At 55.3% G+C, this 21,319-nt stretch overlaps 1 protein-coding gene across 2 annotated transcripts; it reads left to right on the top strand.

The window, feature by feature from the left end:
• The first annotated feature begins 117 nt into the window (after positions 1 to 117).
• Positions 118 to 21,117, top strand: LASP1 (LIM and SH3 protein 1). 2 transcript variants are annotated; one of them, XM_077788317.1, is made up of 7 exons: positions 118 to 344; positions 6,343 to 6,437; positions 12,995 to 13,079; positions 16,845 to 16,952; positions 18,382 to 18,514; positions 19,762 to 19,895; positions 20,896 to 21,117. In XM_077788317.1, exons 1-7 carry the CDS (start codon positions 276 to 278, stop codon positions 21,067 to 21,069), a joined length of 798 nt encoding a protein of 265 aa, XP_077644443.1. In that variant the 5' UTR covers positions 118 to 275; the 3' UTR covers positions 21,070 to 21,117. The 2 variants fall into 2 exon arrangements, with proteins under 2 accessions (XP_077644443.1, XP_077644442.1); XM_077788316.1 differs by having other exon boundaries at positions 119 to 344; positions 18,382 to 18,532; positions 19,804 to 19,895.
• Positions 21,118 to 21,319: the final 202 nt, after the last annotated feature.

The raw sequence follows: 21,319 nt of genomic DNA, 5'->3' as shown, positions 1-21,319 counted from the left end.
TTAACCATTTTTAGGGTGTTTCCGCTCGGCTCTGCCCCCCCCTCCCACCGAGGGGCGTGCGCACGCGCGTCCCTCCCCCTTCCCTTCCCCCCGTCCCCGCCGCCTCCTCCCCTTCCCGACTATTTAAAGTCGCGACATCGCGGGCGGCGGCTCAGTGGAAGGAGAAGAGGAAGAAGGCGGAACAGGAGGGGGGTGGGGGTGCATTTTTTAATTTTTTTTATTTTTTTTTTCTTTTTTTTTTTTTATTCTACCCTCTCCACGCGAGTTTTCCAGCCATGAACCCCAACTGTGCGCGCTGCGGGAAGATCGTGTACCCCACGGAGAAGGTGAATTGCCTGGATAAGGTGAGTCCCGCACGTGGGGGGAGTGGGATAAAAATTAAGGATTTCTTTATTTCCTCCTCGCCCCCCCATCCCCGTGACGTCTTCCACTGGATCGCGTTGGTTTATTTTTTATATTTTTGCCTTTTTTTTTTTTTTTTGCGGGGGGGGGGGGGGGATCTCCAGCAGAATTCCTGCCCCACTTCCTTATGGGCGCTCCCCCCCCCCCCCCGCCCTATTCCCGGGAATATTTCCACGTTTCCCACTCCAAACCCCGATTTTCCCGGGGGTATTTCCACGCTGGATTCCCTTCGTGGAGGAACCCCTTTGTCCCGGGGGGACCCCAATTTCCCGGGGGTTTTTTCCACGTTTTCCCCCCCCGTGTCCCGGGGGTCCCCAGGGATGGAGCTCCTTGCCCGGGGGGCTCCTCCAGCGTCCCCAGCCCTTCCTTCCCCAGCGAATATTTCGATTTTTTTGCCCTATTTCCTATTCAAAGGCGGCACATCCGTGTGGAGGCCCAAGGAAAGCAACAGTTAACGCTTCCCTGAAGCCGGGAACCTCATCTGGTTTCCATTATCGAGCTTTTTCCCCTTTTTTTTTTTCCCTTTTTTTTTTTTTTTCCTACATCTTCCATCTCGTCTGCTACTTCTCCGTTCCAAAATCCCATCCCTACACTCCGGTGCCTCCCTTAAGCTGGAATATTTTTAATTTTTTAGAGTATTTGATTTTTTTTTGAGTGTTTTTCCTCTAAAAAAAGCTCTGGTGGAAGGTGATGGTGGGGGCTCCATTCCCGCTGCTTTTTCCCATGGGATTTTCTTTTCCTCTCCTCCCCCTCTTCTCCCAGGCTTCTGGGACAACCAGTTTTTTTAAAAAAAAACACTAAAAAAAGTAACTGGGAAAAAAAAGCTCCGCTCTCCAACTGCATTCCTGAGCTCCGGCAGACCCTGTTGCTCGCATTTTTAAAGGGGTGATGGCTTCTTCCTGAAAATTCCCCAAAATCCTGGAATTTGGGGCTGCCCTGGGAGCCCCCAGGAGCTGCTGGGGTTTGGGATTGGGGATAACGGGAAGGGAAAAGGGGTCGGGGGTTTGGAGTTTGGGGATATTTAGAAGGGAAAAGGGTTTGGAGTTTGGATATTTTGGAAGGAAAAAGGGTTTGGAGTTTGGGGATATTTGGAAGGAAAAAGGGTTTGGAGTTTGGGGATATTTGGAAGGGAAAAGGGTTTGGAGTTTGGGGATATTTGGAAGGAAAAAGGGTTTGGAGTTTGGATATTTTGGAAGGGAAAAGGGTTTGGCGTTTGGATATTTTGGAAGGAAAAAGGGTTTGGAGTTTGGGGATATTTGGAAGGGAAAAGGGTTTGGAGTTTGGATATTTTGGAAGGGAAAAGGGTTTGGAGTTTGTGGATATTTAGAAGGGAAAAGGGTTTGGAGTTTGGGGATATTTGGAAGGGAAAAGGGTTTGGGAATAACTGGAAGGAAAAAGGAGTGCTGGGATTTGGGATATTCGAAAGGGGAAAGGGTTTGGGATTTGTGGATATTTGGAAGGGAAAAGGGGCTTGGGGGTTGTGACAATTTTGAAGGGAAAGGGGTTTGGAGATTGTGGATATTTGGAATGGAAAGGTTTGGGAATAGCTGGAAGGAAAAGGGGTCTGGGATTTGTGGATATTTGGAAGGGAAAGGGGTTTGGGAATAACTGGAAGGGAAGAGGAATGCTGGGGTTGTGAAAATTTGGTAGGGAAAGGGGTTTGGGATTTGTGGATATTTGGAAGGGAAAAGGGTCTGGGATTTGTGGATATTTGGAAGGGTTTGGATTGAGAAAGTTTGGAAGGGAAAAGGGGTTTGGAGTTTGTGGTTATTTGGAAAGGAAAGTTTGGGATAACTGGAAGGGGAAAGGAGTGCTGGGATTGGGGATATTCGAAAGGGAAAAGGGTTTGGGATTTATGGATATTTGGAAGGAAAAGGGGCTTGGGGGCTGTGGATATTTTGAAGGGTTTGGGGGTTGTGGATTTTTGGAAGGGTTTGGGAACAGCTGGAAGGGAAAGGGACGGCTGGGATTTGTGGATGTTGGGAAGGGTTTGGGATTTGTGGATGTTGGGAAGGGTTTGGGATTTGTGGATGTTGGGAAGGGTTTGGGATTTGTGGATGTTGGGAAGGGTTTGGGATTTGTGGATGTTGGGAAGGGTTTGGGGTTTGTGGATTTTTGGGAGTGTTGGGCTTGGGGCTCACAGGAACAGGAAAGGGGTGCTGGGGTTGGGGATATTTTGGAAGGCCGTGTTCCAGAGTGGGAATTGCCGTGTTCCAGCTGTGTTCCAGCTGTGGGGAGCGGGAATTGCTGTGTTCCAGCTGTGGGGAGCGGGAATTGCCGTGTTCCAGCTGTGGGGAGCGGGAATTGCCGTGTTCCAGAGTGGGAATTGCCATGTTCCAGCTGTGGGGAGCGGGAATTGCCGTGTTCCAGCTGTGTTCCAGCTGTGGGGAGCGGGAATTGCCGTGTTCCAGCTGTGGGGAGCGGGAATTGCCGTGTTCCAGCTGTGTTCCAGCTGTGGGGAGTGGGAATTGCCGTGTTCCAGCTGTGTTCCAGAGTGGGAATTGCCATGTTCCAGCTGTGTTCCAGCTGTGTTCCAGCTGTGGGGAGCGGGAATTGCCGTGTCCCAGCCGTGTTCCAGCTGTGGGGAGCAGGAATTGCCATGTCCCAGCCGTGTCCCAGCCGTGTTCCAGCTGTGTTCCAGCTGTGGGGAGCGGGAATTGCCGTGTCCCAGCCGTGTCCCAGCCGTGTTCCAGCTGTGGGGAGCGGGAATTGCCATGTCCCAGCCGTGTCCCAGCCGTGTTCCAGCTGTGTTCCAGCTGTGGGGAGCAGGCAGGACCCGCCGTCACCATTTTGTCCTCCCCGGGTTCCTCTTCCTCTCCGGTCGGGCTCTCCCCGCCCCGAGCGCCTCCGGTGCCCTTTTCCCTTTTCCTGGAACGCTGCCCCGGTTCCCGTAAAACCCCGGGCAGGCCCCTGGAATTCCTTTGCTCCTGCTTTTCCTGACCCTTGGAATTCCTGTTCCTGCTTTTCTTGGCCCTTGGAATTCCTCTGTCCCTGCTTTTTCTCTGTCTCTGCTTTTCCAGACTCTTGGAGTTCCTCTCTCTGTCCCTGCATTTCCTGGCCCTTGGAATTCCTCTGTTCCTGCTTTTCCTGACTCCTGGAATTCCTCTGTCCCTGCTTTTCCTCTATTCCTGCTTTTCCTGGCCCTTGGAATTGGTTCTGTCCCTGCTTGGAATTGTTCTGTCCCTGCATTTCCAGGCCCTTGGAATTCCTCTATCTCTGCTTTTCCTCTATTCCTGCTTTCCCAGGCCCTTGGAATTCCTCTGTTCCTGCTTTTCCTTGGAATGCCTCTCTTCCTGCTTTTCCAGGCCCTTGGAATTCCTGTTCCTGCTTTTCCTGACCCTTGGAATTCCTGTTCCTGCTTTTATTGGCCCTTGGAATTCCTCTGTTCCTGCTTTTCCAGGCCCTTGGAATTGCTCTGTTCCTGCTTTTCCTGGCCCTTGGAATTCCTGTTCCTGCTTTTCCTGACCCTTGGAATTCCTGTTCCTGCTTTTCCCGGCCCTTGGAATTCCTCTGTTCCTGCTTTTCCAGGCCCTTGGAATTCCTCTGTTCCTGCTTTTCCTGACCCTTGGAATTCCTGTTCCTGCTTTTATTGGCCCTTGGAATTCCTGTTCCTGCTTTTCCAGGCCCTTGGAATTGCTCTGTTCCTGCTTTTCCTGACCCTTGGAATTCCTGTTCCTGCTTTTCCTTGGAGTTCCCCGTCCCCACCCCGGGCAGAGTCCGAAGGCGGCCGCGGGGCCGGGCCCAGCCCCGGCTTTGGGCCGGCTGCTTTGACCCCAAACCCAGGGAAGCTCCTCTTCCCTCAGGGATTTCTGGAAAACTCCCCGCTGGCCCCAGCGTCCCCCCGAGTGGCCCTGGGGACGTCCGTGTCCCCACGGGGACGGGGCCGCCGCTGCTCCGGCGTCCCCAGGCTGGGCCCCGAGCTTCTCCCCAAATCCCGCGGCTCCTGCTCCGGGCTTCGGGCCCAAGTTGTGGGGTTTGGGCCCACGTTGTGGGCTTTGGGCCCAAGTTGTGGGGTTTGGGCTGAAGTTGTGGGGTTTTCCCCCCAAGTTGTGGGGTTTGGGCCCAAATTGTGGGGTTTGGGCCCAAGTTGTGGGGTTTGGGCCCAAATTGTGGGGTTTGGGCTGAAGTTGTGGGGTTTGGGCTGAAGTTGTGGGGTTTGGGCTGAAGTTGTGGGGTTTGGGCCCAAGTTGTGGGGTTTGGGCCCAAATTGTGGGGTTTGGGCCCAAGTTGTGGGGTTTGGGCCCAAGTTGTGGGGTTTGGGCCCAAATTGTGGGGTTCGGTCCCAAATTGTGGGGTTTGGGCCGAAATTGTGGGGTTTGGGCCCACGTTGTGGGGTTTGGGCCCACGTTGTGGGGTTCGGTCCCAAATTCTGGGGTTTGGGCCCAAATTGTGGGGTTTTCCCCCCAAGTTGTGGGGTTTGGGCCCAAATTGTGGCATTTTCCCCCCACGTTGTGGGGTTTGTGCCCAAGTTGTGGGGTTTGGGCCCAAGTTGTGGGGTTTGGGCCTAAATTGTGGGGTTTGGGCCCAAATTGTGGGGTTTGGGCCCAAATTCTGGGGTTTTCTCCCCTTCAGGTTGTGGGCTCCCCTCCAGGTTACGGGGTTTGTGCCCCTCCAGGGTGTGGGCTTTGGTCCCAAATTGTGGCGTTTTCCCCCCAAATTGTGGGGTTTGTCCCCCTCCAGGCTGTGAAGTTTGCTCCCCTCCAGGTTGTGGGATTTGCTCCAGGTTATGGGGTTTGTCCCCTTCCAGGTTGTGGGGTTTGCCCCCAAATTGTGGGGTTTGCTCCCCATCAGGTTGTGGGATTTTCCCCCCTCCAGGGTGTAGGATTTGGTCCCAAGTTTTGGGGTTTGGTCCCAGGTTGTGGGGTTTGCTCCAGGATGTGGGGTTTGCCCCCAAGTTGTGGGGTTTAGTCCCCCCTCCAGGCTGTGGGGTTTCCCCCAAGCTGTGGAATTTTCCCCCAAATTTTGGGGTTTGAGCCCAAATTGTGTGGTTTGCTCCCCATCAGGTTGTGGGATTTTCCCCCCTCCAGGCTGTGGGGTTTGGTCCCAAATTGTGGGCAGGAATGCTCTGGGAATGTGCCGGGAATGCTCTGGGAGCTTGGAAATGCCATTTTTGTAGCATTTCTTGGTATCTAGAAATCCTATTTTTGTGGCATTTCTTAATAACTAAAAAAGAGCTTGGAAATCCCTTTTTTTTTTTTTAGCATTTCTTAATATCAAAAAAGAGCTTGAAAATACCATTTTTGTGGCATTTCTTAGTATCTAGAAATCCCTTTTTTTTTTTTTTTAAGCATTTCTTGGTATCTAAAAAAGAGCTCGGAAATCCCACTTTTGTAGCATTTCTTGATATCCAAAAAAGACCTTGGAAATGCCTTTTTTGTAGCATTTCTTGGTATCTAGAAATCCCATTTTTGTGGCATTTCTTAATAACTAAAAAGGAGTTTGGAAATCCCACTTTTTGTAGCATTTCTTGATAACTAAAAAGGAGCTTGGAAATTCCGTTTTTGTGGCATTTCTTGATATCTAAAAAATAGTCCCGAAATCCCATTTTTGTAGCATTTCTTGATATCTAAAAAGAGCTTGGAAATGACATTTTGTGGTGGCATTTCTTAGTATCTAGAAATCCCATTTTTGTGGCATTTCTTAATAACTAAAAAGGAATTTGGAAATCCCATTTTTTGTAGCATTTCTTGATATCCAAAAAAGAGCTTGGAAATCCCACTTTTGTGGCGTTTAATATCTAGAAATCCCATTTTTGTGGCATTCCTTGATATCCAAAAAGGAGCTCGGAAATCCCATTTTTGCTGCGCAGGAACATCCCGTTTTTTGGGGTCTCTCCGCGGGGAGTTTGGGGTTCCAGTGGGGTTTTTTGGTATCCCTGCCGCTGATATTTGGTTTGTTTTTTTTTTTTTTTAATTATTTAATTTTATTTTTTGGTTGCAGTTCTGGCACAAATCGTGTTTCCACTGCGAGACCTGCAAGATGACGCTGAACATGAAGAACTACAAGGGCTACGAGAAGAAACCCTACTGCAACGCGTGAGTCGGCTGGGGGGTCTCCCTCCTCTTTGGGGTCTCCTCCTGTGGGGTCTCCTCCTGTGGGGTCTCCTCCTGTGGGGTCTCCTCCTGTGGGGTCTCCTCCTGTGGGATCTTCTCCTTTGGGATCTTATCCTGTGGGATCTCCTCCTGTTTGAGGGGATCTGCAGTGTGGGGATCCATTCCTGTGGGGTCTCCTCCTGTGGGGTCTCCTCCTGTGAGATCTTCTCCTTTGGGGTCTTCTCCTGTGGGGTCTCCTCCTGTGGGGTCTCCTCCTGTGGGGTCTCCTCCTTTGGGATCTTCTCCTTTGGGATCTCCTCCTGTGGGGTCTTCTCCTGTTTGAGGGGATCTGCAGTGTGGGGATCCATTCCTGTGGGGTCTCCTCCTGTGGGGTCTCCTCCTGTGGGATCTCCTCCTTTGGGGTCTCCTCCTTTGGGGTCTCCTCCTTTGGGGTCTCCTCCTGTGGGGTCTCCTCCTGTTTGAGGGGATCTGCAGTGTGGGGATCCATTCCTTTGGGGTCTCCTCCTGTGGGATCTTCTCCTTTGGGGTCTCCTCCTGTGGGGTCTCCTCCTGTTTGAGGGGATCTGCAGTGTGGGGATCCATTCCTTTGGGGTCTCCTCCTGTGGGGTCTCCTCCTGTGGGGTCTCCTCCTGTGGGATCTTCTCCTGTGGGATCTTCTCCTGTGGGATCTTCTCCTTTGGGATCTCCTCCTGTGGGATCTTCTCCTTTGGGGTCTCGTCCTGTGGGATCTTCTCCTGTGGGGTCTCCTTTGGGATCTCCTCCTGTGGGATCTTCTCCTGTTTGAGGGGATCTGCAGTGTGGGGATCCATTCCTGTGGGGTCTCCTCCTGTGGGATCTCCTCCTGGGGGGGGACCCTTCTTTGGGATCTCTTGTGGGATCTCCTCCTTTGGGATCTCCTCCTGTGTGGGGATTTCCTCCAGGATCTCCAATGTGGGGATCCTCCTGTGTGTGGGACCTTCATTTGGGGGATCTCCTCCTGTGAGTGGGACCCTCCTTTGGGATCCCTTCTGGGATCTCCACCCGTGTGGGATCTCCTGTGGGATCTCCTCCTGTGGGAGCCCAGAGCAGGTGTGGGGAACAGACCCAGAAATTCCCTTTTTGTGGGGAACAGACCCAGAAATTCCCTTTTTGTGGGGAACAAACCCAGAAATTCCCTTTTTTCAGTGAACAGACCCAGAAATTCCCTTTTTGTGGGGAACAGACCCAGAAATTCCCTTTTTTCAGTGAACAGACCCAGAAATTCCCTTTCTGTGGGGAACAAACCCAGAAATTCCCTTTCTGCGGGGAACAAACCCAGAAATTCCCTTTTTTTGCTGGGACCAAACCCAGAAATTCCCTTTTTTCAGTGAACAGACCCAGAAATTCCCTTTTTGCTGGCACAATTCCCTTTTGAGTTCCTGCTGCCACCTGGATTTCCTGGAATCCCAGGGGAAATAAAGCTGGCAGTGCAATCCTGCCTGAGGGGATGGAGGCAGGGCCTTGCTTTTTTTATCTGGGCCTTTATTTATATTTTTATTTTTTCCTGGGCCCTTTTTTTTTCCTTAAACCCTTTTTTTTCTGGGCCTTTTCTTTTCCTGGGCCTCTTTTTTTCCTTGAGGCCTTTTCCTTCTGGGCTTTTTTTTTTTTCCTTTTTATTTTTTTCCCTCTGGGCCCTTTTTTATTTTCCTTTTATTTTTTTCCCTCTGGGCCCTTTTAAATTTTCCTTTTATTTTTTTTTTTTCCCCTCTGGGCCATTTTTTCCTGGGCCATTTTTTTAATTCTGGGTCCTTTTTTTTTTTTTTTTTGCCCTTTTTATTCCTTGAGCCCTTTTTATTTTTGGGATTGGGATTCCTTCCCTGCAGGATCAGAGGGATTTGCTGTTCCTGGAGCTGGGATTGGGATCAGAAGGATCTGCCGTGGTTCCTGGATTTGGGATTGGGGTTGGGAATTGCCGGGAGGGATGAATTCCCATCCCTGGGAATTACCGGGAGGGATGAATTCCCCGGGAATTGCCGGGAGGGATGAATTCCCATTTCCCGGGAATTACCAGGAGGGATGAATTCCCCGGGAATTGCCGGGAGGGATGAATTCCCATCCCCGGGAATTGCCGGGAGGGATGAATTCCCATCCCCGGGAATTACCGGGAGGGATGAATTCCCATCCCCGGGAATTACCGGGAGGGATGAATTCCCCGGGAATTGCCGGGAGGGATGAATTCCCCATTAATTACCGGGAGGGATGAATTCCCATCCCCGGGAATTACCGGGAGGGATGAATTCCCATCCCCGGGAATTACCGGGAGGGATGAATTCCCCGGGAATTGCCGGGAGGGATGAATTCCCCGGGAATTGCCGGGAGGGATGAATTCCCCGGGAATTGCCGGGAGGGATGAATTCCCATCCCCGGGAATTGCCGGGAGGGATGAATTCCCATCCCCGGGAATTACCGGGAGGGATGAATTCCCATCCCCGGGAATTGCCGGGAGGGATGAATTCCCATCCCCGGGAATTACCGGGAGGGATGAATTCCCCGGGAATTGCCGGGAGGGATGAATTCCCCATTAATTACCGGGAGGGATGAATTCCCATCCCCGGGAATTACCGGGAGGGATGAATTCCCCGGGAATTGCCGGGATGGATGAATTCCCCGGGAATTGCCGGGAGGGATGAATTCCCATCCCCGGGAATTGCCGGGAGGGATGAATTCCCATCCCCGGGAATTACCGGGAGGGATGAATTCCCATCCCCGGGAATTGCCGGGAGGGATGAATTCCCATCCCCGGGAATTACCGGGAGGGATGAATTCCCATCCCCGGGAATTGCCGGGAGGGATGAATTCCCCGGGAATTACCGGGAGGGATGAATTCCCATCCCCGGGAATTGCCGGGAGGGATGAATTCCCATCCCCGGGAATTGCCGGGAGGGATGAATTCCCATTTCCCGGGAATTGCCGGGAGGGATGAATTCCCCGGGAATTACCGGGAGGGATGAATTCCCATCCCCGGGAATTGCCGGGAGGGATGAATTCCCATCCCCGGGAATTGCCGGGAGGGATGAATTCCCATCCCCGGGAATTGCCGGGATGGATGAATTCCCATTTCCCGGGAATTGCCGGGAGGGATGAATTCCCATCCCCGGGAATTGCCGGGAGGGATGAATTCCCATCCCCGGGAATTGCCGGGATGGATGAATTCCCCGGGAATTACCGGGATGGATGAATTCCCATTTCCCGGGAATTGCCGGGCTCCTCCCGCCCCTAATGCACCGCCAGACGAGCCGTGCCCGGGGCGATTCCTCTGACCTGGTTTAGCAGCTCCACAAAAGCCTCGCCTGAGCCTCCCGGGGAGGTTTTGTGGGATTTTGTGGCATTTTTTTGGGATTTTTTTTGGGGTGGAAAGGCGCCCCTCCCGCTGCCGGGTTGTGTTTGGGGTGTGTTGTGTGTGGAATCCTGGAATACTCTGAATTTAAGGGATCTCCAGCAATCCCAGCCTGGTTTAAAGTGTTGGCCAAACATTCCTGGGATTTTGGGCTGTGCAGGGATCATCAGTCCAATTCCTGGCCATGAACAAGCATCCCAAAAATCCCTGAGAGAGATATCCAAACCCTCCATGAGCTCTTGGGGCTGTGCCCATTCCCTGAGGAGCTGTTCCAGTGCCTGAGCACCCTGTGGGAGGGGATAAAAATTCCCAAAAATCCAGGAATCATCAATCCCACTCCAGGTCCTGCACAGGCACCCCAAAAATCCCACCCTGTCCCTGAGAGAGATATCCAAACATTCCTGGGGCTCTTGGGGCTGTGCCCATTCCCTGAGGAGCTGTTCCAGTGCCTGAGCACCCTCTGGAAAGGGATAAAAATTCCCAAAATCCATCCTGAACCCCCCCCAGGCACAGCTCCAGCCCTTCCCTTGTGCTGCTCCTCTCTCCCACCCCGAGGAGCTTTTCCAGCTGCATCCAGCTTTTCCTTAGGTTTCCTCATTCCCCCTGGGATCCTGTGGAGCTGCAGCTCAGGGAAGGTTTTCCTGCTCCTCCATCCCTGGGAGCCACGGGACAGTAATTCCAGCAGGGAATTGTGTGCAGACTGCAGGCAGGGATGGATCAAGGGATGGATCAAGGGATGGATAAAAGGATGGATTGAGGAGAGACCCCGAGGTTCCCCACCCAATCCCCCCGCCGGTCTGTTGGCTCCACTCCCAACATCTCCCAGCTGCTCTGCGTCAATCCCTGGGATAATCCATGGGAATAATCCATGGGAATAATCCATGGGAATAATCCATGGGAATAATCCATGGGAATAATCCATGGGAATAATCCATGGGAATAATCCCTGTCTGGCCGGTGCTGGAGCAGCCCTGGGCTCCTCACGCCCCCCCGGGCGCTGCAGCAGCACCAACGCAGCGTTCCCAGCACCCGCCGAAACTGGGATCCCATCCCGGAGCCCTGATCCCGGATCCCGGATCCCGGAGCCCTGATCCCATCCCGGATCCCTGATCCCATCCCGGATCCCATCCCGGATCCCGGAGCCCTGATCCCATCCCGGAGCCCTGATCCCATCCCGGAGCCCTGATCCCATCCCGGATCCCGGGTCCCATCCCTGATCCTGGGTCCCATCCTGGATCCTGGATCCTCGGTCCCATCCCAGATCCCGGAGCTGATCCCAGATCCCATCCCTGATCCCATCCTGGATCCTGGGTCCCATCCCTGATCCCATCCCTGATCCCATCCTGGATCCCATCCCTGATCCCATCCTGGATCCTGGGTCCCATCCCTGATCCCATCCCGGATCCTGGATCCTCAGTCCCATCCTGGATCCTCTGTCCCATCCCTGATCCCATCCTGGATCCCGGGTCCCATCCTGGATCCCTGATCCCATCCCGGGTCCTGGATCCTATCCCTGATCCCATCCTGGATCCTGGGCCCCATCCCGGATCCTGGGTCCCATCCTGGATCCCAAATCCCAGGTCCCGGATCCCATCCCTGATCCCGGATCCCATCCCGGATCCCTGAAGGGCTGAAGCGCCTCCTCCCCAGGGAGCAGGTCATGGGAGCTTGGGGTGGAAAAAGCAATTCCTAATCCCGGGGAAGATCCCGAATCCCAAATTCCCGAAGGTCTGAAATGTCTCCTCCTCAGGGAGCTGGGGAAAAAGCGGTGCCCAATCTCGGGGGACAGATCCTGAATCCCAAATTCCCAAAGGACTGTGGTTCCTGGATTTGGGATTGGGAACATTTCCATGCTGGATCCCAGGGATTTGCTGTAATTCCTGGATTTGGGATTGGGAATGTTTCCCTGCTGGATCCCAGGGATCTGCTGTGGTTCCTGGATTTGGGATTGGGAATGTTTCCCTGCTGGATCCCAGGGATTTGCTGTGGTTCCTGGATTTGGGATTGGGGTTATTTCCCTGCTGGATCCCAAGGATTTGCTGTGGTTCCTGGATTTGGGATTGGGGTTATTTCCCTGCTGGATCCCAAGGATTTGCTGTGGTTCCTGGATTTGGGATTGGGAATGTTTCCCTGCTGGATCCCAGGGATCTGCTGTGGTTCCTGGATTTGGGATTGGGAATGTTTCCCTGCTGGATCCCAAGGGTCTGCTGTAGTTCCTGGATTTGGGATTGGGAATGTTTCCCTGCTGGATCCCAGGGATTTGCTGTGGTTCCTGGATTTGGGATTGGGAATGTTTCCCTGCTGGATCCCAGGGATTTGCTGTGGTTCCTGGATTTGGGATTGGGAATGTTTCCCTGCTGGATCCCAAGGATCTGCTGTGGTTCCTGGATTTGGGATTGGGAATGTTTCCCTGCTGGATCCCAAGGATCTGCTGTAGTTCCTGGATTTGGGATTGGGAATGTTTCCCTGCTGGATCCCAGGGATCTGCTGTGGTTCCTGGATTTGGGATTGGGAATGTTTCCCTGCTGGATCCCAGGGATCTGCTGTGGTTCCTGGATTTGGGATTGGGAATGTTTCCCTGCTGGATCCCAAGGGTCTGCTGTAGTTCCTGGATTGGGGATTGGGAATGTTTCCCTGCTGGATCCCAGGGATTTGCTGTGGTTCCTGGATTTGGGATCGGGAACATTTCCCTGCTGGATCCCAAGGATTTGCTGTGGTTCCTGGATTTGGGATTGGGGTTATTTCCCTGCTGGATCCCAAGGATTTGCTGTGGTTCCTGGATTTGGGATTGGGAATGTTTCCCTGCTGGATCCCAGGGATTTGCTGTGGTTCCTGGATTTGGGATTGGGAATGTTTCCCTGCTGGATCCCAGGGATCTGCTGTGGTTCCTGGATTTGGGATTGGGAATGTTTCCCTGCTGGATCCCAGGGATCTGCTGTCATTCTTGGATTTGGGGTTATTTCTGTGCTGGATCCCAGGGATTTGCTGTTTTTACTCCTGAATTTGGGATCAGGAACGTTTCCCTGCTGGATCCCAGGGATTCGTGGCCGCTGCTGAGGCCGCGCCCCGAGTGCTGTGAATTCCAGTTGGGAATTCATCCCTCTGCTAAGGAATGTCGCCCCCAGTTCCAGAATTCCAGGTGGGAATTGCTGTGCTGGCGTTAACCCTTTCCTCCCCTCGGCAGACACTACCCCAAGCAATCCTTCACCATGGTGGCAGACACGCCCGAGAACCTGCGCCTCAAGCAGCAGAGCGAGCTCCAGAGCCAGGTGAGCCCCTCCAATTCCCGGAATTCCCACGGGAAAATCCCGCCCGGACCTTTCCCCGTGGCGTTTCTGTCCCCGAGGGTTCCGTGGTTTGGGTTTGGGAATTCCCCGTGTGTCTGATCTGGGGATTTCTCTGGGTTCCCTCTCCAGAGGGGCCCTTCCAGCCCTGACAATTCCAGGATTTTCTGGCTGATTCCCAAAATTCCAACAGGAAAATCCCACCCGGACCTTTCCCTGTTTTGTTTCTGTCTCTGAGGGTTCCGTATTTTGGGATTTCTCTGGGTTCCCTCTCCAGAGGGGCCTTTCCAGCCCTGACAATTCCAGGATTTTCTGGCTGATTCCCAAAATTCCAACGGGAAAATCCCACCCTGACCTTTCCCTGTTTTGTTTCTGTCCCTGAGGGTTCCGTATTTTGGGATTTCTCTGGGTTCCCTCTCCAGAGGGGCCTTTCCAGGGAGGGTCTGGGATGGGTGACAATGACATTGTGACAGGGATGGGTGACAGTGACACTGTGACAGGGATGGGTGACAATGGTGAGGTGACAGGGATGGGTGACAATGGTGAGGTGACAGGGATGAGGGGCTACAAGGATGGGTGACAAGAATGGGGTGACAGGGACGAGGAGCTGGAGGGGTGGGGTGACAAGGATGAGGTGACAAAGATGGGGTGACGAGGAGCTGCAAGGATGGGTGACAGGGACACGGTGACAGGGATGGATGACAAGGATGGGGTGACAAGGATGGGTGACAAGGACAAGGATCTGCAAGGATGGGTGACAGGGACACGGTGACAAAGATGGGGTGACAATGATGAGGTGACAAGGACAAGGATCTGCAGTGACGGTGACAGTGACACGGTGACAGAGACAGGTGACAAGGATGGGTAACAGGAACACGGTGACAGGGATGGGTGACAAGGATGGGTGACAATGGTGGGGTGACAAAGATGGGTGACAGTGACACAGCGACAAAGATGGGGTGACAAGGATGAGGTGACAAGGACAGGGACCTGCAGTGACGGTGACAGTGACACGGTGACAGGGCTGGGACACTGGGCACCTGCAGGGACAGGCTGCCAGGCACAGGGTGACAATGATGGGTGACAATGATGGGGTGACAGGGACGAGAATCTGCAAGGATGGCTGCCAGTGACATGGTGACAGAGACGGGTGACAAGGATGAGGTGACAAGGAGCTGCAAGGACAGTGACACGGTGACACGGTGACAAAGATGGGGTGACAATGATGAGGTGACAAGGACAAGGATCTGCAGTGACAGTGACAGTGACACGGTGACAGGGATGGGACACCGGGCACCTGCAGGGAGGGGGTGACAGTGATGAGGAGCTGCAGGGATGAGTGACAAGGACACAGTGACAGGGACACAGTGACAGTGACACGGTGACAGGGGTGGGGTGACAAGGACACAATGACAGAGATGGGATGACAAGGATGAGGACCTGCAGTGACACGGTGACAGTGACATGGTGACAGTGACACGGTGACAGGGCCGGGACCCCGGGCACTGCAGGGATGGGGTGACAAGGACAAGGATCTGCAAGGATGGGGTGACAAGGAGCTGCAGTGACGGTGACAGTGACACGGTGACAGTGACACGGTGACAGGGGTGGGGTGACAAGGACGAGGACCTGCAGTGATGGTGACAGTGACACGGTGACAGTGACACGGTGACAGTGACACGGTGACAAAGATGGGGTGACAAGGACGAGGAGCTACAGGGATGGGTGACAAGGACACAGGGACACGGTGACAAAGATGGGGTGACGAGGACCTACAGTGGCAGTGACACAGTGACTGAGACGGGTGACAAGGACAAGGAGCTGCAAGGACGGTGCCAGTGACACGGTGACAGGGATGGGGTGACAATGATGAGGTGACAAGGACAAGGAGCTGCAGGGACGGGGTGACAAGGACACAGTGACAGGGATGGGTGACAAGGACACAGTGACAATGATGGGGTGACAAGGATGAGGAGCTGCAGTGACAGTGACACAGTGCCAGTGACACGGTGACAGGGGTGGGGTGACAAGGATGGTGACAGTGACACGGTGACAGGGATGGGGTTTTTGGAGCATCCCAAAAAAACTTCCCAGGCGAGGGAATTTGGGAATTTGGGCACCGAGGGTGCGAGGGTGGCAGTGCCACTCCTGTGACACACGGCAGCAGTGTCACCTCGGTGCTGGTGACAAAAAAAGGAGCGTTTGGTGTGAGAATTTTGTTTTATTTTTTGGCTCCTTTTGGAGGATTCGTGGAGTCCCGGCAGGGAGGAAATTAATTAATGAATTAATTAATAAATGAATTAATTTGATTTTTCTGCCCCACAGATGATGTTTTAAAAAACTTTTATCCCATTTTCAAATCTCACGAGAAGGGTGGGGACAATACAGATGGTATAATCCGTGTAAATCAAGATATAAATCCATATAAATCAGAAGCAAATTATTTCCTGATTACAATATAAACATTGATGCTTATAAACACAAAATTAATTAATTTGTTTAATTATTTTTGTTGTTGTCCTGGGGGTGATGCCAGGGGAGTTTTAGGGCTGAATTTCGGTGTCCTGAACATCAGCAGGGTGAAAAACCAAGGGAGATGGAGCAGGGTGGGATTGAGGAGGGTAAAAATGCAGGATTTATCCGAGGAGCTGCCCTCCTGTGCTACTGTATTTTGGGATTTCCTGGGATGTTTTTTTTGGGATTTCCTGGGATGTATTTTGGGATTTTCCCTGTGCTGTTTTCTGGGATTTTCCTCTGCTGTTTTTTGGGATTTCCCCCGTTTTCTGGGGTTTTCCCTGTGCTGTTTCCTGGGATTTTCTCCCTGGTTTTTGGGATTTTCCTCTGCTGTTTTTGGGATTTTCCCTTCTGTTTTCTGGGTGGCCGCAGGGGCTGGGCAGGCCCAGCTGTGCCCTGCCCCTGTTCCAATCCCTTTTCCTGTTCCAATTGCTTTTCCTGCCCCTTTTCCAATCCTTTTTCCTCTTCCAATGCGTTTTCCTTTTCCCATCCCTTTTCCTGCCCCTGTTCCAATCCCTTTTCCTGTTCCAATCCCTTTTCCTGCCCCTTTTCCAATCCTTTCTCCTGTTCCAATCCCTTTTCCCATCCCTTTTCCTGCCCTTTTCCCATCCCTTCTCCTGCTCCAATCCCTTTTCCTGCCCCTGCTCCAATCCCTTTTCCCATCCCTTTTCCTGCTCCAATCCTTTTTCCCATCCCTTTTCGTGCTCCAATCCCTTTTCGTGCTCCAATCCCTTTTCCTGCCCCTTTTCCCATCCCTGTATCTGCCCCTTTTCCCATCCCTTTTCCTGCCCCATTCCAATCCCTTTTCCTGCTCTTTTCCCATCCCTTTTCCTGCTCCCATCCCTTTTCCTGTTCCAATCCCTTTTCCTACTCCCATCCCTTTTCCTGCCCCATTCCCATCCCTTTTCCCATCCCTTTTCCCGTCCCTTTTCCCATCCCTTTTCCCATCCCTTTTCCTGCCCCATTCCAATCCCTTTTCCTGCTCTTTTCCCATCCCTTTTCCCGCTCCCATCCCTTTTCCTGTTCCAATCCCTTTTCCTACTCCCATCCCTTTTCCTGCCCCATTCCCATCCCTTTTCCCATCCCTTTTCCCGTCCCTTTTCCCATCCCTTTTCCTGTCCCATTCCCATCCCTTTTCCCATCCCTTTTCCCGTTCCCATCCCTTTTCCTGCCCCATTCCCATTCCTTTTCCCGTTCCCATCCCTGTTCCCACTCCCATCCCTCCTCCCGCCCCAGATCCGCTACAAGGAGGAGTTTGAGAAGAACAAGGGCCGAGGGTTCAGCGTGGTGGCCGACACCCCCGAGCTGCAGAGGATCAGGAAGACGCAGGACCAGATCAGCAACGTGAGCGGGACACGGACACGGACACGGACAGACGGGGGGACACGGACAGGGGGACACGGACAGACGGGGGGACACGGACACGGACGGACACGGGGACACGGACGGACGGGGGGACACGGACACAGACAGGGGACACGGACAGACGGGGGGACACAGACACGGACAGGGGGACATGGACACGGACAGACAGGGGGACACGGACAGGGGGACACGGACACGGACAGGGGGACATGGACACGGACAGACAGGGGGACACGGACAGGGGGACACAGACACGGACAGGGGACACGGACACGGACAGGGGACACAGACAGACGGGGGGGACACGGACACGGACAGGGGGACACGGACAGGGGACAGACAGGGGGACACGGACACGGACAGGGGGACACGGACAGACGGGGGGACACGGGCACGGACACGGACAGGGAGACACGGACACGGACGGGGACACGGACACAGACAGGGGGACACGGACAGAGGGACAGACGGGGACACGGACAGGGGGACACGGACACGGACAGGGGGACACGGACGGGGGGACGGACAGGGGGACACGGACAGGGGGACGTGGATGGCTGAGGCCTGGGGAGAGACAGGGGGGTCTTGGCAGGGGACAAACAGGGGGACATGGGTGGCTGAGGTCCTGGCAGGGACAGGGGGGTCTGGCATGGGCAGGGAGGCTCAGGGATGGACAGGGAGGCTCAGGGATGGACAGGGGTGCTCAGGGATGGACAGGGAGGCTCAGGGATGGACAGGGGTGCTCAGGGATGGACAGGGGTGCTCAGGGATGGACAGGGAGGCTCAGGGATGGACAGGGAGGCTCAGGGATGGACAGTGAGGTTCAGGGATGGACAGGGAAGCTCTGGGAGGCAAAGGAACGGGCAGGGATTTGCAGGGATGCTCTGGGACACTCAGGGATGGGCAGGGACGGGCCTGGAGGCTCAGGGATGTGCAGGGCTGGGCAGGGGTGCTCTGGGATGGGCACGGATCCTCAGGGGTGGACAGGGATCCTCAGGAAGGCTTGGGGAGGCTCTGGGATGGGCAGGGATATTCAGGAATGGACAGGGAGGCACAGGGATGTGCAGGGAGGCTCAGGGATGGACAGGGAGGCTCAGGGATGTGCAGGGATCCTCAGGGATCCTCATCCCAAACAATTCCTCAGCCCGGCCCCGGGGCACGGAAAGCTCTTCCTGTCCTCTCCCGTCTGCTCCTGTCCCCGTGCTCAGGGGTGGGAAAAAACCCCCCTGGGATTCCCAGGGGTGCCAAAAAGAGCCGAGCTGGGATGGGGGGGATGAAACATCCCCAAATCCTTCAGGCTGCAGCAGCAGCAGCCCACGTGGGGCAGCCCTGCCTCTCCCTTTTGGAGGAATCCCCCCGAATTCCCAATTTTGGGGCCGGGCCGTGAGCTGTGCCCCCCTCCCTGCAGATCAAGTACCACGAGGAGTTCGAGCGCAGCCGGATGGGCCCCGGCCCCAGCGAGGGCTCGGAGCCGGAGCGCCGGAACGCCGGCGAGAGCGGCGGCTACCAGAGAGCAGAGCAGCCCCAGCCCCAGCAGCACGGCCAGCCCGGAGGCAGCGGTGAGGGGACAGCCCCGGGGCTGCCCGGCGTGCCCCGAGATTCCAAATCCCAGTGCGGGATCCGGTGAAATCCTGGTGTGGGATCCGGTGACATCCCGGTGCGGGATCCACCCAAATCCCAGTGCGGGATTCACCCAAATCCCAGTGTGGGATCCACCCAAATCCCAGTGCGGGATCCACCCAAATCCCAGTGCGGGATCCACCCAAATCCCAGTGTGGGATCCACCCAAATCCCAGTGCGGGATCCACCCAAATCCCAGTGTGGGATCCACCCAAATCCCAGTGCGGGATCCAGTGAAATCCCGGTGTGGGATCCGGTGAAATCCCGGTGTGGGATCCGGTGACATCCCGGTGTGGGATCCACCCAAATCCCAGTGCGGGATCCACCCAAATCCCAGTGCAGGATTCACTGAAATCCCAGTGTGGGATCCACCCAAATCCCAGTGCAGGATTCACTGAAATCCCAGTGTGGGATCCACCCAAATCCCAGTGCGGGATCCACCCAAATCCCAGTGCAGGATTCACTGAAATCCCAGTGCAGGATCCGCCCAAATCCCAGTGCACAATTCACTGATATCCCAGTGCAGGATCTGCCCAAATTCCAGTGCGGGATCTGCTCAAATCCCAGTTCATGGATCCATCCAAATCCCAGTGCAGGATCTGCCCAAATCCTAGTTCATGGATCCAAATCCCAGTGCAGGATCTATTCAAATTCCATTGATCCACCTGAATCCCAGTGCAGGATCCACCCAAATCCCAGTTCAGGATCCATCCTTCCCTCCATACCCCAGTTTAGGATCTACTCCCGTCCCAGTTCAGGACCCACCCACGTCCCAGTTCATTCCCAGTTCATTCCCAGTCTCCCATCCCAATTCCCAGTTCATTCCCAGTCCCAGTTCATTCCCAGTCCCTCCCAGTTCATTCTCAGTCCGTCCCAGTTCCCTCCCAGTCTCTCCCAGTCCCTCCCAGTTCATTCCCAGTTCCCTCCAGTCCCTCCCAGTTCATCCCCAGTCCCTCCCAGTTCATTCCCAGTCTCTCCCAGTCCCTCCCAGTTCATCCCCAGTCCCTCCCAGTTCATTCCCAGTTCATTCCCAGTCTCTCCCAGTCCCTCCCAGTCCCTCCCAGTTCATCCCCAGTCCCTCCCAGTTCATTCCCAGTCTCTCCCAGTCCCTCCCAGTTCATCCCCAGTCCCTCCCAGTTCATTCCCAGTCTCTCCCAGTCCCTCCCAGTTCATCCCCAGTCCCTCCCAGTTCATTCCCAGTCTCTCCCAGTTTTCCAGCAGCCGTCTCCGTCCCAGTCCTTTGGCTACAAGGATCCGGCGGCTCCGGGCTCGGCCCCGCGCGGCGCCCCGGCCGGGGGTGGGGTGAGTGCAGCATCCCCCCCTTATCCTGGGGGTCCCCAGCCCCCCAACTCCCACCTCGGGGTTCCCCCAGTCCCCCAACCTATCCTGGGGGTCCCTTAGCCCCCCAACTCCCACCCAAGGGTCCCTCAGCCCCCCAGTTCCCACCCTGGGGTCCCTCTGCTCCCTCAGCCCCGGAGAAGCCATTCTGGGGGGGTTGGGTGCTCGGTTCCCTGTGCCCTGGGGCTGTCCCCGTGTCCCCATGTCCCTGTGTCCCCTGGGGCTGTGCCAATGTCCCCTGCCACTGTCCCCGTGTCCCCATGTCCCTGTGTCCCCTGGGGCTGTCCCCGTGTCCCCGTGTCCCCTGGGGCTGTCCCCATGTCCCCTGCCACTGTCCCCACGTCCCCCTGACCCCTGGGGCTGTCCCCCTGTCCCCACGTCCCCATGTCCTCTGGGGCTGTGTCCCCTGTCCCCGTGTCCCCTGTCCTCACGTCCCCATTCCCTGTCCCCTGGGGCTGTGCCAATGTCCCCTGCCACTGTCCCCGTATCCCCATGTCCCCGTGTCCCCTGGGGATGTTCCCTGACCCCTGCCACTGTCCCCACATCCCTGTGTCCCCTTGTCCCCTGTCCTCACGTCCCCATTCCGTGTCCTCTTGTCCTCACGTCCCCTTGTCCCCATGTCCCTTGTCCCTGTCCCCTTGTCCCCGTGTCCCGTCCGTGTCCCCACGTCCCCGTGTCCCCTTGTCCCTTTGTCCCTGTCCCCACATTCCCATGTCCACATGTCCCCTGTCCATGTCCCTGTGTCCCATCCGTGTCCCCACATCCCCGTGTCCCCTGTCCCTGTCCCCCGTCCATGTCCCCACACCCCCGTGTCCCCCGTCCCTGTCCCCATGTCCTCTATCCCTGTGTCCCCTGTCCCTGTCCCCATGTCCCATCCGTGTCCCCACATCCCCATGTCCCCTGTCCGTGTCCCCACGTCCCCCATGTCCCCCTGTCCCCCATCCGTGTCCCCGTGTCCCCTCAGAAGCGTTTCCGAGCCGTCTACGACTACACGGCGGCGGACGAGGACGAGGTCTCCTTCCAGGACGGCGACACCATCGTCAACACGCAGCAGATCGACGACGGCTGGATGTACGGCACGGTGGAGCGCACCGGCGACACCGGCATGCTCCCCGCCAACTACGTGGAGGCCATCTGAGCCCGTGTCCCCTCCCCGGGCCGCTGTCCCCTCCCCGGGCCGCCCTCGGAGCCACCCCGTGTCCCACTGTGTGTCCCCACCGCGTGTCCCCACCCCGTGTCCCCACCCCGTGTCACCTCCCGGCCGGGTTCTCTCCGTGGTGGCCCCGTGGGGGTGAAAGCCTTGGGGTGTTCCTGCCGCTGTCCCCACTGTCTCTTCTGTCCCCATTGTCCCTCCTGTCCCCACTGTCCCTCCTGTCCCCCCTGTCCCC

The sequence above is a fragment of the Lonchura striata genome, chromosome 25 (genome assembly GCF_046129695.1).
Source record: "Lonchura striata isolate bLonStr1 chromosome 25, bLonStr1.mat, whole genome shotgun sequence".
NCBI classification, from domain to species: domain Eukaryota; kingdom Metazoa; phylum Chordata; class Aves; order Passeriformes; family Estrildidae; genus Lonchura; species Lonchura striata.
Note: the sequence above shows the minus strand (reverse complement) of the source record. Positions and strands in the feature narration are given on the sequence as shown.

What these genes read in the sequence shown, in the direction of transcription:
- LASP1 (XM_077788317.1), top strand. Translation starts at nt 276, where the DNA reads ATGAACCCCAACTGTGCGCGCTGCGGGAAGATCGTGTACCCCACGGAG. An exon ending in AGAGCGAGCTCCAGAGCCAG is followed by an intron (nt 13,080 to 16,844) that starts GTGAGCCCCTCC and finishes CTCCCGCCCCAG; the next exon opens with ATCCGCTACAAGGAGGAGTT. An exon ending in GCCCCAGCCCCAGCAGCACG is followed by an intron (nt 18,515 to 19,761) that starts GCCAGCCCGGAG and finishes AGTCCCTCCCAG; the next exon opens with TTCATCCCCAGTCCCTCCCA.